Raw genomic sequence first — 17,316 nt, forward strand, 5'->3', positions numbered from 1 at the left:
ACCAGCAACAGGTGGTAGACCACGCCTTGATCCCCTTCTAACCGGGAGGAGAGAAGCCCCTCCGCCACCACTTCGCTTGCCGCAGGGGAGACTATCTAACGAGCTGTGTGCGTGCTTGCGCTCAGGAAACGCTCCTGCTGTCTCGGAAGTCAGAGGTGGTTCTTCCGCTGGCGCCTCTTGAGGTCACTTAGGTCTTTAGGTCAGTTCGTAACCTCTCTCTGTCCAAATATCCTCCAAATCAAAAGGACACAAAGGCGAGCAGCACAGGACGCTCCCCAGAAACGCTGTCCTGAGATGGACCTGGGCTTGGACCAGTTTGGGGAAGACAAAAAGGAGGAGAGAATTTATAAAGCAATTCCCTCTTGCCAACTGTAGGTCTGAAGTTCCAGGCAGCATAAGACCTCAGTAGCCTGACTTGCTCTGCTCCCAGACAGCCAAAACTCTCCAAATAGTTTAAACATGAGCATGATAAGCCATCCACCTGGGCACCACAGCACTGCCACAGATAGGACTGTAGTGGCAGTGCGCCAGAGCCAGGGAGGATGACGCTGGGCCTGGCTATCGAGCGCGAACGCAGAGGACAGTCTAAGAAGTGTATTCCAACAGCCAACTAGGATTGGACTTCCTAACACTTTACCAATTAGTTTTCTTCTTTGGTTTATTAGCATCACTGATCTTCACACAATGAAAAGGTCTCAAACTCCTGCTATTTTAAAGAAGCTGGATTTAATCATTTTCTAAAAAGATGTCCACCTCATTATGCCTTAACTCTTTTTAAATTTGAAATTCCTTCAAAGTGATAACTGCTTTTTTTTTTTTTTTTTGGTCTTTCTGCCATCTCTTGAGCCGCTGCCGTGGCATATGGAGGTTCCCAGGCTAGGGGTCGAACCAGCCTACGCCAGAGCCACAGCCACGCAGGATCCGAGCCGCGTCTGCGACCTACACCACAGCTCACGGCAACGCCGGATCCTTAACCCACCGAGCGCAAGGCCAGGGATCGAACCCGCAACCTCATGGTTCCTAGTCGGATTTGTTAACCACTGAGCCACGATGGGAGTTAAAGAATCATCACCATAAAGTCTAACCTCTATTAAAAACAAATTAAAAAAAAAAAAAAGATCCATTTTCACATTCTTAAGTTTATACCACACTCACCACTATATTGAACTATTTCCAGAAAAGTCAAAAGACTCCAGAGACCGTTCTTTATTATGAGCCTCCACACAAAGCCCAGAACAATGCTGGGCACAGAGCAGACTTTTTAATGTATACGGCCCTGCAACTTCAGGAGACATACATGAATTAGCTGAGTGGGGGGAGGAGGTCTGAGAAAATTGGGTTAAGTGGTTTTCTAAACTATTTCAAGGGTCCGTAAATGTAACTGAAGTACAACGAGGTATCTATAGTCTCCAGAAAATGTTCAAGTTAGTATAAACAGGTAAAACATTAACTTTTAAATCTTTTTATGTTTAAAACTGTTTTTAAATATATTTTTAAAATATAAAAGTAGGAGTTCCCGTCGTGGCGCAGTGGTTAGCGAATCCAACTAGGAACCATGAGGTTGCGGGTTCGGTCCCTGCCCTTGCTCAGTGGGTTAACGATCCGGCGTTGCCGTGAGCTGTGCTGTAGGTTGCAGATGCGGCTCGGATCCCACGTTGCTGTGGCTCTGGCGTAGGCCGGGGGCTACAGCTCCGATTCGACCCCTAGCCTGGGAACCTCCATATGCCACGGGAGTGGCCCAAGAAATGGCAAAAAGACAGAAAAATAAAATAAAAAATAAAAGTATGCTGGAGTTCCTGTCATGGCTCAGCAGAAACGAATCTGATTAGTATCCAAGAGGCTGGAGGTTCAATCCCTGGCCTCGCTCAGTGGGTTAAGGGTCCGGCATTGCCATGAGCTGTGATGTAGGTCACAGATGCAGCTTGGATCTGGCGTGGCTGTGGCTGTGGTGTAGGCCGGCAGCTGTAGCTCCATTCGACCCCTAGCCTGGGAACTCCATATGCTGTGGGTGTGGCCCTAAAAATAAGAGGAAAAAAATACAATTTGATCTTCAAATTTACTCAGCTGAATTTTGATTTTTAACAAATCTTAACATACATCAAGTCCTAGGCAACATTTAGAATTTAGTCATCTTTAGAAGTTAAAATTCGACTTTTTTTTATTAACTCTCATAAAATTCAAAAGTGAAAATATTTAGTACATTTTCAAAAATGATTAAACACAGAAGTAGATGAAATATACTGGTAGGTATACAGCAAAAATATTTGATGTAAACCAATTAACAGCTTTTTCAAATACATCCAAAGGCTTAGTTTCTGTCAGAAGAAAAATAAGAACTATATAAATACTGGGAAACATTGAACTTTAAAAATCTGACACAGAAAGTTCAATTTAATTTAATTTATTTATTTATTCATTTATTTGGCCACGCCTAGTACATGGAAGTTCCAGGGCCAGGGATCAAACCCGTGCCACCGCAGTAACAATGCCGGATCCTTAACCCACTGCTCCACAAGAGAATTCCGGGAAGTTCCATTTTAAAACACTAATACAGGAGCTCCCTGGTGGTTCCTACATTTTATGTTTATATTTTATGCACATAAATATAAAGCAGCATCCCCACATTTCTCTTTACAGTCAATGAAATATCAACAGAATAGACATCAAAAACGACCAGCTCCAGCTCAGTAACAGATTCTTACACTTTGCCCTTAGACCATCCCAAGAAATTTTTAAGCCTAAGTTTTATAAACACAAAACCAGGTGAGTTGCTTCAACTATCCAGTGATTTCCCCCTGCAACTAAATAAAACTTAAATTTTACCTTAAGTGCTGAGACCGCACCCTGGAGCATCTCACTTCCTATTTTTACACTGGGCAACATCTCAGCCCTTCAACGTTCCAAGTGTGTTCCGGGGCTCTGCCCGAGCAGAACACCCCAGCTTCTACCTGGAATGTCAGCCACTTAGACCTTCATTAAGCGGCCCTCCTCGCATCACTCAGGTCTTAGCTCCATTCTTTTTCTCAAAGAGTTCTATTTAACTGCCTTCGCTAAAAGCACCCCAGCAGCCACCCCAGGCCCACAGTGACTCTACTGGCACTATTATCTTCGCTTTGTAGCACTTCGTGTTTTAAATTCCTCTAACCCACAGCTTCACTGTCTGCCACCCCTCGTCACCATGTAAATAAGACCAGGCTCCTGGTTCGTCTTTCGCATCTCCCACAGGTCCGACCTGGGTCAGGGGCTGGCATATAACAAGTACGTACCAATGTTTTGAACCAAGTGACGTATATGCCAAAACTACAGAATAATAAACAATCTTTTCCCTCATGCCCTTTCCCCATTTTCTTCTAATGTTATCCCACCGTCCTCCTTTTGATACTTTCCAAGAAAAACAACTTAAATTCTGGGGCACGAGATTGCTGTTTTCCGCCCACGTCCTCGCAGGACCTCCTGCCCGTTCTTCCCGCCCGTGCCCACGGAGGAGGCCTGCAGGCACCCGCGTCTTAACAGACCCAGAGTGAAAGCTCTGTCTCCCGCCACAGTCTCGCCTCCTGCCTCCTGTCGCAGCAAAGAGCGGTGCGGGTTGCGGCAGAGACGGCTAAGCGGGTCTTGCTGTCTTCGACGGCAGCTGTCCAACCGCGCTGCAGGTAGATGTGGCCTCAGGACCCAGTTCTCAGCAATGGAGGGGGACACAGGTGCCATTTCTAAGTCTGGCTGCTAACACCCCTCCCTCCTCTCTTCCAGCTTCTAGCCAACAGATACGGAGCCCAGGAGAAGACAGACAAACGGCACATCTTCCAGTTGGGATCCCTGAACGACGGTATGAAGCCAGAGTCACCATGTGATCTAAAGACACGGTGAAATACTCTTAGCTGTTCACCAAGGTAAGGGAACAACTCATTACTGAGTGAGAAATAGAAATCTCTAGTCTTTAAGCTACCGAATTCGGAGGTTCTCACTGTTACAACTGTTGAGCGTATCCTTACTAAGTCATTCATCCATTTCCTCAAGCAGAAACCTTTCTGTGGGGACAGAGGCGGAGCTGTGTCTATGGCAACACGCAGCCAAACATCAAGTTCCAACAACTCTCTCTCTTCTGATGTCATTCATCCCCCTCTTTCCAAAATCCTATGCTCACAGTGCAGTTACAGCCGCAGCTATCCTACCCACCTTCAGCTACTGCAGCAGCTTTCTGACTGACTGCCCTTGCCTCCAGGCTTACAAGATCAATCTACTTTATACACTGCAGTCAAAATAAGAGTATAAAATAAAACGCTAATGGTTTACACCTTCAATACATACTGCTGCCTCCTGGAGACGACCCACACGAGACCGGTAAAAGGATTACTTGGTTCTTGTTCCAGCCACACTGGACTATTAGTTCCCTGAGAAGCCTGAGCAAATGCCTATTTTCTAGAGCCAGGGAGAGAAGAGAGCTGCCAAGAAAACGTCCAAGAAGATAGAGGTGCTGTAATTATGTTTTTAATGTTTTCAGTAAACATTTTAAATAACCTTTTTAATAAACTAGCTTTTAATAAACTTTTTAAAGTTTACACTGACAAAAGACAGTGAAATTATTAAAGTAAAAAAACTCATGATAATTTACTCAAAAACTTTGCAAAACAAATGCCATGCCTCACTTTCCACTTTAGTGTTTAATGAGAAAGACGCAAATATTGAGAAAATATACAGACAGAAGGCCTTTAACCATAAAAGAAAATTCCAAGGTAGGTGAGTTAACAGAGAACAAGGCCAATCTTAAGTCACGCAATTCAATCACCATTTACAACATTACCAAGAAAATACTCTATGGTATAATTAGGATTTTGTGTTTACAAATCCAAAGACAAAAGGAAAAGACACTGAAACTTTTTAGAAACTAGGACATTTAAATCCTAAGAAAACTAAAGTACTGACATTACCTGAAAACAGCTCATCCAAAGTTAGACAAATAAATGAAAATCCAGAATCCTCAAAAGTGAACATTTCGAACTTGGTCTACTAGGTCTGGCTACCCATTGTCAACATTCTAGAAATGGTCTTGTTTAGATCACAAAGAAAGACACAAACTGATGTGATACCACACATACAACATTTTATTTTCTCCTTCTGGACTAAAAAAAAAAAAAATTGCATTCCTGAGATGTCTACCAGGTCTTTTTACAAAGAGCAAATTCACCCCTACTGAAAAAGAAACAGGAGTGAAAAACATATACTGAGGTTCTTAGTGAAATTAATACTGTCAAAAGAAAACCCTAAAAATAGAAAATGAATCACTCCAATTTATTCTCAAAATTAAAGTTAAATGACAAGCAATGACTTCTATAACCTAGCAAAACACAGGGGAAAAAAAAAAATCCCTCTAGCATTAAATTAGAAAAACAAAACAAAGCAGCACCCCAACATGCCGGTCGGCTAGAAACTAACTGTAAGAATCTAGAAGCAGTGGTCACGACCACGACTCCGACCCCACCCAGGGTCCCCGAGGATCCTCCATGTGACCTCCAACCCCCAAACTCCCTGCAGCGCCTCCAGATCAGAGTGGCCTTCTCCCACATCAGTTAGTCCCGCAGCTACTATGAAGGCGTGTCATGCTTTAAGGCGTATGAAACAGACAAGTTTAACATATGAGCCATGGAGTTCCTGTCGTGGCAAAGTGGAAACGAATCCGACTAGGAACCATGAGGTTGCGGGTTCGATCCCTGGCCTCGCTCAGTGGGTTAAGGATCCAGCGTTGCTGTGAGCTGTGGTGTAGGTCGCAGACGCGGCTCAGATCCCACATTGCTATGGCTCTGGTGTAGGCCGGCAGCTGTAGCACCGATTGGACCCCAGCCGGGAACCTCCACATGCTGCAGGTGCAGCCTTAGAAAAGACAAAAAACAAAAACAAAGAAACTCCGTGCCTTAAAACAACTACAATTCTCGCTCTAGTGAAAAGAAAAGAATACCAATAATAAAACCAGCACTAAGGAGTGAATTTAATCCTGAATATAACTTCTTCTAGTCCTTGGACAATTAGCAAGAGCTAATTCCCTCCCCCTAGGTTTGGGAAATTTGTTTTGTTTTTAGTGGCAATATTATGAAGAGCCACTAGATGGCGATACTGCCTTCAAAATGTTTTAAAAACAATGTCATTCACTTTCAGAACCATGAATGGTAGTTTTTCAATACACTGTAAATATTTTAGAGATTTGAAATTCTTCATCTTAAAGTTAAAAATAATGAAATACAGAAAGATTGAGTGCCTTGCTCAATATTCCACAATTGGTAAAATGGCAATGCCAGGACTAGAGCCAAGGTTTCCTGATTTAGGCCTAAGGGCTGAGGTCCTAACACTAAAACAGTGAATGCGGTTAAGTCACAGTTTCTTCTCTGGAAAGTGAAATTATTTCAATGTATATGCAACACGCATATTTTTTCACATGAGACGGTCTCATAAAAAGAAAAAGATCTATTATTTGGAAAAGTAAAGGAGCAAAGACTTGGCAAAATAAAAACTCAGAAGAGTGTATATCACTGTGGCTGAAAGTCTCAGCAAAATTGGACTTAAAACAGCTACTAAAAAAGTGAACAAGGAAGAAATGGGACAGAAACCTCTGTTCTCAAGTTCTGTATTTCCAATATGAATACCTATATTCAATATGAAAAAAATGGCTCTTCCAGTTTAAAGGAATCGTTTTCCCCCAATTTGAGCCCGGTGGGTCTCCTCCTTCTTTCTGTTGCAGCACACATGACAGAGGAGATCTGTACTGGTCACACACCAGCACCACCCATGTCCAATTTCTACATACTAACCGTAACTCCATCCAGCATTCCACCGATTCAAAAAAGGTATACACCAAATCAAAAAAAAAAAAAATGAAAGAGATGTAGTTGATGCTGTTACAGTGATAAGTTGAAATCCACTCTATTTTCAAACAAACCAATCAACAAAAACCTTCTGCAACAGTTTCTTGAACACTTCAGTCATTCTACATATAACAGCTAATTATTTAGAAAATACTTCTGGAGCTCCCATCGTGGTGCAGCAGAAACGAATCCAACTAGGAACCATGAGGTTGCGGGTTCGATCCCTGGCCTCACTCAGTGGGTTAAGGATCTGGTGTTGCCAAGAGCTGTAGTGTAGGTTGCAGAAGAGGCTCAGATCTCACGTTGCTGTGGCTGTGGTGTAGGCCAGCAGCTGTAGCTCCGATTTGACCCCTAGCCTGGGAACCTCCAAATGCTGCAGGTGTGGCCCTGAAAGAAAAAAAGACAGGGAAAAAAAAAAGAAAGAAAGAAAGAAAAATACTTCAAAGTGACTTAACATTTAGATTTGGGGGTATTTTGATAAAACCTTACTTTTCTTTCTGCTTATAATAACAAAGAAATGGATAAAAATCATTCGCTGTGTTTATTTCAAAAAAATCTTGAAAATAAACCCAAGGAGGAATACACCAAGACACATATTAATCTAACTAACCAAAATTAAAGACAAAGAGAAAATCTTGAAAGCAGCTAGGGAAAAGAAACAGGTAACATACAAGGGAACCCCAATAAGGTTATCGGCAGATTTTTCAGCAGAAACTCTGCAGGCCAGAAGGGAGTGGCATGATATACTTAAGGTGATGAAAGGAAAAAACCTCCAACCAAGATTACTTTACCCAGCAAGGCTCTCATTCAGATTTGAAGGAGAAAGCAAAACCTTCACAGATAAGCAAAAGCTGAGAGAATTCAGCAACACTAAACCAGCCTTACAACACATACTAAAGGAACTTCTCTAGTTCCTTTAGGCAGAAAGGAAAAAACAGCAACAGGAAACAAAAATTCCATACATGACAAGGCTCACCAGTAAAGGCATATATACAGTAGAGATAGGAAATCATCCATGCACAATTATGCCACCAAAATCAGAAATCATGAGAAGAAGTGCGTACAAATGCAGGACACTGGAGATGCACTTGCCATTAAGAGAACAACAACTTAAACAATCTCATATACATACAGACTCTTACATCAAAACTTCAGAATAACTACAAACTAAAAATCTACAATTGATACACAAACAAGGAATCTCTGAAGAAGAAATATATCTCATAGTAAATAAATAAGTGCATAATCCACCATGAAGGGGGTCATTTGACGACATTCTTGGAATGCTGAAGTCTTCTTAGAACTGATTCTGATTTCCTCTCCATCAAAGAATTTATGATAATTATAATTAAATAATGCCACTGTACAATTACACAGTTCTACAGTTGTACTATTAATAACCATTTCTCTCCATGGTACAATGTAAGGTCTATAATGTCTTGTTTATCACATCACCTAGAATGGTATAACGCCTATACTGAAGAATCAATAAGACGTAACAAATTGTGAGGACATACTTATATAGTTACACTGTTTTTTAACCAATTTATGCATTTTATATTTTACTTATTTTCAGAGGGTGTATTATTTTTGTTATTCTTACCAGTTAAGTTACTCTTTTTATTATGCTATATAAAATATGTAATGGTATATAAGGCTTTCTTCTTTATAAATTTTAGTTGTATAATACACACAATTTTAATATAATGCTAATTTTTAAAGAAAAATTGAAATGTAATAGATAATACTAAATAGTAAAGATGAAAGCCATACAAAATGGGATAAAGTATAGAATAAATTTCCTATTTGTCTCAGCACATTTTCCATTCCACTTCTCCAGAGGGAGTCACCTAATCTGTTTCTTAAGATCCATGATATAATAATCTGCGTGAATGTAATGGTGTTTAAATACATGTATTTTATTTTGTAAAAAAAAATAAAATAAAATTTCACACACACACACAAAAAAACCAACTAAATATAGAATTACCATATGATCCAGCAACCCTACTCCTAGGTATATCCAAAGAAAACCATAGTTTGAAAAGATACATGTACCCCAGTGTTCACTGCAGCACTCTTTACAACAGCCAAGAAGCATGGAAGCAACCTAAGTGTCCATCAACAGAGGAACGGGGAAATAAGATGAGATACATACATACAACAGCATATTAGCCATAAAGAAGAATGAAGGAGTTTCCATCATGGCGCAGTGGAAACGAATCCGACTAGGAACCACGAGGTTGCGGGTTCCATCCCTGGCCTTGCTCAGTGGGTTAAGGATCCGGCATTGCCATGACCTGTGGTGTAGGCCGCAGACGAGGCTCAGATGTGGCATTGCTGTGGCTGTGGTGTAGGCCAGCAGCTGTAGCTCCAATTAGACCCCTGGTCTGGGAACTTCCATATGCCGCAGTTGCGGCCCTAAAAAGAACAAAAGACCAAAAAAAAAAAGAAAAAGAATGAAATAATGCCATTTGCAATAACATGGATGGACCTAGAGATGATCATACCAAATGAAATAAGTCAGATAAAGGCAATTATCATACAATATCACTTATATGTGGAATCTAATAAAAATGATACAAAAGAATATGCTCCCAAGACAGAAACAGACTCAAACATTTTGAAATCAAGCTTATGGTTACCAAAGAAGACACACTGAGGGGAGGGGCAAGCTAGGGGTTAGGATTAACATAGGCACGATACTATACAGTACAATAGGTAAGCGACAAGGACCTACTATACAGCACAGGGGCATCTACTGTGTCTATCAATACTCTGTAACAACCCGTGCGGGAAAAGAACCTGAAAAAGAGTGGATTTATGTACATAACTGATTTGCTGTACACGTGAAACCAACATAAACACTGTAAGTCAACAATACTGGTAAAGTTTTAAAAAAAGAATATCAAAAAATAAATGCTTTCTGACAGCTGACAGGAAAAGAATAGGCTAAACTGGAGATGCAAGTAATTCCATATTTTATTTAGATAAAATTCACTATTTCACAAAAACATTTTATTGTGAAATTCTGCATTATTTTTCTAAGAATAACTGTAATTAGACAAGTCACATTCACTACTACCAGTCACAAAAGGCATCACATCCCAACTTTAGCCAGAGATGCTTCACACAAAGAAGTTACACACTGAACTTCCCACAACAGTTTCTTCAAATAAAAGGTTCTAGGGAGTTTAAAACACACACACACAACCACAGATCTAACCATAGTTTTTGTTTTGTTTTGTTTTTTTAAAAAAAGGAAGTCCAAAATAATAATTTAAACAAAATTTGTAAGTTTAAACACGTAACATAAAAAAAAAAAAAAAAATTACTGGGAGTTCCCATCATAGCTCAGTAGTTAACAAATCCAACTAGGAACCATGAGGTTGTGGGTTTGATCCCTGGCCTTGCTCAGTGGGTTAAGGATTCAGCATTGCCGTGAGCTGTGGTGTAGGCTGCAGACACGGCTCGGATCCTGAGTTGCTATGGCTCTGGCTTAGGCTGGCGGCTACACATCCAACTGGACCCCTAGCCTGGGAACCTCCATATGCTGCAGGTGTGGCCCTAGAAATGACCAAAAAAAAAAAAAAATTACTAAGATTTTTCTTTATACACAAAAATTACAAATATCTTAAAGTCTGGATCTACATTAGAAATTTAAGTATGAATCGAGTTCATTTAGGAAACATTTAAAATGGTACAAGAAATTACATTTACCTCTAAGCATTAAAAAAAATTAGCTTTAAATTGATTTAATATATAAAATTTTGTAATTTAAAAAGTCAACCCAACATGGTATAAAACTTCATTATTTCATGCATTTAACCATGAAAAGAAAATTTCCCTTTCCTTAAAAAATAAACTATCAATAAGATATTCTTAATATATAGCTGCTTAAACTAGTCTCTAACATCTATTATATTCATTTAAAAGTATTCTTACCTTTCTTCTGAGCTATACAATCGAGCAAGTCCAAAATCTGCAAGTTTTATCTGCCCTCTGGTGGAAGTAAGATAAAATGAACAAAAAGGATTAGTATACTCTAAACTGATCATACACATTCATATTCCATTCCAAGAACTAACCAAAATTTCACTTATATAAACTGTAACTTCATAACACTGCAGTACCCAAGGATCTACAGGAAAAGGCCAAGAGAGAATCTCACAACAACAAGAGGCAAAAAAAATTGCACTTTCTTTCAGGTAACTTCAGCTATTATTATACTAGTACTATTATTATATTATTACGATATACACAATATGTTATTATATATAACAGTACAACGTATAATAGTTTTTTAGTATTATTCAGTTCCTGTTTAGAAAAGTACATTTCAATGAAAATAAAATGAGAAAACTTCTACTACCTAGTAAGAAGACAAATTACTTGTTCAATTTCAGCCAATAATGCACAAGAACTGAATCACATCTTTTTTTTTTTTAGGGCCACATCCATGGCATATGAAGGTTCCTAGGCTAGGGGGTTGTGTGTATATATATATATATATATATATATATATATATATATATATACAGATTAAACAGTTCACTTTAAAACTGTGATAACTGGTTTTTTAATTCCAAATTTAAAAAATTCTAAAATTCATTCTTAACCTAAAGCTGAAATATTATTAATTATTAGAAGAACTATTTGGAAGAACACCAAACAAGAAGGTCAACCAGGTATTATTTTATGTACATTGCAAACTAATATTGAAAGTTAATTAATAAAATAAATTTAACACAACTTGAGACATAGCCCAAGCTCTCTTAGTCTGAGCAATACAAAATAAATTTTAAATCTTTTTAACAGACTCAAGGTATACGTTATATAACTCATTTTAAACATATATATCAAACTCACATCATACCTATTATTTAGAAGAATATTTGAACATTTAATATCTCTGTGCAAAAAATTCTTCTTATGACAATAATCCAGGCCTTCCATGAGCTGTCTCATAAATGACTTTATGTGATTTTCATTAAAATGAACCAAGCCTGATTCCAGTAGTCCCATCAAATCATGGTCCATATATTCAAACACTAGATAAAATGCACCTACGAATAAGAATAATTAATACATTAAAGATTTTATTCTTCCAACTTCTGTATAGGTTCAAAATTCCTTTAAAAATAAAATGCTAAGGAGAAAATTAATCCTTGAAATAAACTGCTACTTTGCCATTTGATGTTCATCCCAGAATTCCTGTCGTGGCACAGCAGAAACAAATCTGACTAGGAGGTTGCAGGTTCAATCCCTGACCCTGCTCAGTGGGTTAAGGATCCGGTGTTGCCATGAGCTGAGGCGTAGGTCGCAGACGGGGCTTGGATCTGGTGTTGCCGTGGCTGTGGTGTAGGCCGGCCGCTGTAGCTCATCAGACCCCTCGCCTGGGAACCACTATATGCCTGGTGTGCGGCCCTCAAAAGTACAAAAAAAAATTAAAAAATCAAAAAACAATAATGTTCATCCCCCTCTCTCTGAATTTAATATAACATCTGAAGGAAATATCTAATTAGTTTTCTATAAAATCAACACTTCTGATTTCTACACTGCACAGTTTCTGGGTATGATTACTGTAAAATAAACTGTTAGCTGTTTACAAATTGAACAAATTGTCTCAGCAAAAGCTGGATAAAATCAGGATAGTTCACCAAAGAAAATTTAAAGATATTAGAAGAATACCTTTTTTTTTTTTTTTTTGACTTTTTAGGGCGGTAGCCGTGGCACATGGAGGTTCTCAGGCTAGGGGTCTAATTGGAGCTGTAGCCGCCAGTCTGCACCACAGCCACAGCAACACCAGACCTGAGCCACGTGTGCGACCTACACCACAGCTCATGGCAATGCCGGATCCTTCACCCACTGGGCAAGGCTAGGGACCAAATCTGCATCCTCAAAGATGCTAGTCAGATTCATTTCCACTGAGCCACAATGGGAACTCCCGAGATACTACAAGAGCAACTTTCAATAAAAAAAAAAAGTCTGGGGCCCAGTTGGACTTTAGATGACTTCTATTGTCCTCAATAAACATATAATTTAATTCTGTTTATACAGCCCCAAAGGATTTAAAAGCATATAAATTACAACTTTATTTTATAAAACCAGCTTATTAGTCCTGCTACTAAAACCTAAAACAGCACATAGAATATATGCAATTTTTAATATGAGAGATTCCAAATTTTTTTTTGAGATTTAATAATGAAACTTGCACAAACCGAATCCAAAGCTAGAACTACAAACATCTCAATGAGGTAGTTTATCAACTCAACAATGCAAAAGCTAATAAAATTCGAAATATTTTTTCTTTCAAAATAAAAAAGCAAAAAAGGTATCTAAAGAAAGTTCACGGTCAGTTACTGATTAAGAGTAGAGCAAAGATCTGATCGTAACCTTGCAACAGAAGGACTCTTTCCTAAAAGTTTGCCACTCTGAAACCAACAACTCATCTCATACATAGTTGTATATAAGACAAAAGCAATCATTATTACCAACTGTTCTGGAAGTCAGTAACATTAAAAGCAAAGCATAAACATTAAAAGTGACAAAACTATGATGAGTGGTACCTGAGATGCCTATCCTAGAAGATGCAAAAGAATCAAAAAGGGAGCAGCTGTGTTAGAAAAAAAATCATACACAAAAAGCAAAAGACTTCACAGATGCCAGCAACAATTCATTAGAAAATAAACTTTAAATGGTTCCACAACAGAAAAAATGACTACAAATGACTAGGAATAAACTTTAACAACAATTACACAAATTTATTATGGAAATACCACATTGTAAAATACTGAATTTAACTCAATTTCAATAAAAGGACCAATTACTCATTTTTATTTTCTTTTGCTAAAAGGACGCATGACAATATAATTCTAAAATTCACCTTGAAGAAAGTATCAGCTAAACATTTCTGGAAATAAACACTGGTCCTTCTAGACATTAATATGACCTCTTGTACTGTAGGAACAGACAGACAAGTACACCTAATATTCACTAGAAAACACATTCTAAATCAAAGTGAATAATTATGAAAACATTTTAAAACAGTGAAAAAAAAAAAAAAGGCAGAGTAGTACTGGGACAAATGCATAACCCCAAAAGGAGACTGGGAATTATACCAAAAATAAAACTATTAAAAAAAATGACAAATTTCACTAAATAAAAATCTTAGAATCATATACATAATAAATATGAAATAGAGGTAAAAGGCAAATGACAAGCTGAAGAAACATATTTGCAACACAGAACAGATTTTCTTAATATAAAGCCATCTTACAAATGGTACCAAAAAAGACAAATACCATAGGAGAAAATGAAAAATAAAATGAACTGTCGATACACAAAAGAATGCCTAAGCATTTAATCTCACTATTAATCAAAATACACAAATGAAGCAATATACCACTTTTAACTAAAGGGAAAAGATTTCAAAAGAAAAACTATACAGTATTAACAGAGGTGTGACGTAAACACTGTTATATATCGTGCCAGGAGTAAATCGGTCTATTTACAAAACATAATTTTAATATGCACCCGAAGCTTTGAAAAATCATGTATCTTTTATGCAACAAGGGCTTTTATAGATATTTAACCGAAAGAAATAAAAACAGAAAATATTTAACTAAAAGCATATTCACTAAAATCAATATAATAAAATACTTAAACACATTAGACAAAAAAACCCAAACCAAACAAACAAATGTACCATAATAGGTACATCTATACCATACCACACACTTTGAAAAATATTAAAGAGGTACAATGTTGATTTGGAAATGTATTAATATTAAGTTAAAGTAGATTACTAAAGATTATGTATTTGATACCTCTATCTCACTACTTTTAATGGCATTAAGTTACATAGTTACACAAGAGGCATCTAGAGTTGCATAGCCCAATAGAGTAGCTACTATAGCTACATGTGGCTACTGAACACCTGAAACACGGCTAGTCCGAATGTGCCTTGAGTATAAAGCATATACACTGGGAATTCCCACCATGGCTCAGAGCTAACGAACCCGACTAGTTTCCATGAGGATACGGGTTCTATCCCTGGCCTCACTCAGTGCATTAAGGATCCAGCATAGCCGTGAGCTATGGTGTAGGTTGCAGACGTGGCTCGGATACCACATTGCTGTGGCCGTGACAAACGCCAGCAGCTACCACTCTGATGTGATCCCTAGCCTGGGAACTTCCATATGCTGCCAGTGTGGCTCTAAAAAGACAAACAAAAACAAAAACACTGGATTTCAAACAGCAACTAAAAACAAAACATACTTCAATAATTATACTGGTTACATACAGAAATAATCTATCAATATATTTAAATATTATTAAAATTAACAGACCTTAAAAAATGAGACTAACACTATTTTATTTTATTTATTTATTTAGTCTTTTTAGGGCTGCACCCCATGGCATATGGAGGTTCCCAGGCTAGGGGCTGAATCAGAACTGTAGCTGCCAGCCTGCACCAGAGCCACAGCAACAACTGCGACCCACACCACAGCTCGCGGCGACGCTAGATCCTTAACCCACTGAGCGAGGCCAGGGATCGAACCCGCAGTCCTCACAGATACTAGTCGGGTTCACTGCCACTGCACCACAATGTGAACTCCTAACAGGCTATTTTACATTTAAATATAATGTCTTATATTCTATTTCTATTACAAAGTGCTGAATTAGGGGATCTAACAATTCAAATGGGAGAGTTAAAACTATCCTACATGCAGATGACATGAATGTATGCTCTGAAAATACACACACATTCAATTAAAAAACTGCTAAAAAGAGTGACACGATTTCAAAAAATAGCAGAAATAAAACATACAGTAGTTATTAACATAACTCAGTTAAAAGCAAACAATTTTGGAAGGCCCCATTTATAATCCATTTTTTAAATTTAAGATAAGTGCAAAATCCTTCAGAGGTAAATTATAAAACACTCTTAAAATGCAGAAAATGGAGTTCCCACTGTGGCTCAGCAGGTTAAGAACCCGACATAACGTCCGCGAGGATGCGATCCCTGGCCTCACTCAGTGGGTTAAGGATCAGCACTGTTGCAAGCTGCAGTGTAGGCTGCAGATGTGGCTCGGATCTAGTCTTGCTGTGGCTGTTGTAAAGGCCTCGGCTGCAGCTCAGATTCATCCTCTAGCCTGAAAACTTCTATATGCCACAGGCGCAGCCAGAAAAATTTAAAAGGGGCAGGGGTGGGGGCAGAAATCTATACATGAAAAGATGGATACATTCTTAGGCAGTAAGGCCGAACGTGATAAAGACATCAATTTTCCCCAAGTAATTTATAAAATGAAGCTCAATTTTTAAGAAATACTTTCTTTCCTACACTTAGATAAGCTATTATATCCACACAGAAAATAAGTAAGATTAGCCATGAAAACACCTGCAAGAGAAAGGCAGGGTGGGCACTACACTCTACTGCCCTAGATAATTTAAGACAAAAGAGTGAATGTCTATAATTAGAAATGTGATAGTAGCAAAAGAACATGAAATAAAAGCAAAATCCAGAATACAGCCAGGCGCACAGAGACTTTTAGTGGATGATAAAGATGACAAATCGATTCGTGGGAGGACGGACACATCACTGGTGCAACTGAACAGCCAGACAGAACAGTTAAAACTGGTCTGTCCCTCACGGTTTATGCCAGCAGAAAAAGCAAACGAACCAGCTCTAAGTATAAAACCTTAAACTGGAGTTCCTACTGTGGCCCAGTGGACTAAGAATCTGACTGCAGTGGCTCAGGTTGCTGCAGAGCTGACGGTTTGATTCCCAGGCCAGTGCAATGGGTTAAAGGATTCAATCTCTGGCCAAAGAACTTCTATACGCTGAGGGCGCGACTATAAAAATAATAAAAACCACGGAAGTATTTTTTTAATGAATTCCTTAATAACCTCAGAGTGGGGAAAAGTTTACTAACCAGGAATCAAACCAAGATGGAAGAAGGGGTAAGATTTTGATAATGTGACTATTTAAAAATAAAATTCATTGCATAGCTGAAAATACTGTAAGCAAATTCAGAAAAATTAGCAAAATGGCAAAAAAATCATTAGCAACTCATATTCCATATAAATTAGTCTCTCCAAATGGAAAAGAAAAACATTAACAACTGTAGAGAAAAGTGAGCAAAAGAAAGAACTCTCTCTCTCTCACACACACACCAAGTAGCAGCCAAATGCCCTTAAATCAATGGAAAGTTGCTTAGCCTTGCTCATAATAAAAATTTACTTCTTAAACTGAAAACTTCACCACAATAACAAACTGACAACAATCCACAAGTATGACCCAAGACTCTAACGGCAAAGCTGCGCAGATGGCATCTGGTACTATCCAGCTTAATCACACCTAACATTTCCCTTCCCTGTGACCTAACAGCCCAATTCGAGGTGACTGTCTCAAAAATTAAGTGACAAAAATATAAGATGATTTAGGCAGAGAGCTATTCAA

At 38.4% G+C, this 17,316-nt stretch overlaps 1 protein-coding gene across 2 annotated transcripts in view; it reads right to left on the reverse strand.

The window, feature by feature from the left end:
* The window catches only part of CDK13 (cyclin dependent kinase 13), a 118,928-nt gene that overhangs the window by 25,353 nt on the left and 76,259 nt on the right, over positions 1-17,316 (reverse strand). For both annotated transcript variants that reach the window (XM_047763461.1, XM_047763460.1), the window contains exons 6-7: positions 11,728-11,917; positions 10,797-10,853 (exon numbers count right to left, since the gene is read on the reverse strand). In XM_047763461.1, the coding sequence (XP_047619417.1) occupies positions 10,797-10,853; positions 11,728-11,917 (247 nt within the window). The remainder of the gene's footprint in view (positions 1-10,796; positions 10,854-11,727; positions 11,918-17,316) is intronic.

This window comes from Phacochoerus africanus, chromosome 16 (assembly GCF_016906955.1).
Source record: "Phacochoerus africanus isolate WHEZ1 chromosome 16, ROS_Pafr_v1, whole genome shotgun sequence".
In the NCBI taxonomy this organism is placed as follows: Eukaryota; Metazoa; Chordata; class Mammalia; order Artiodactyla; family Suidae; genus Phacochoerus; species Phacochoerus africanus.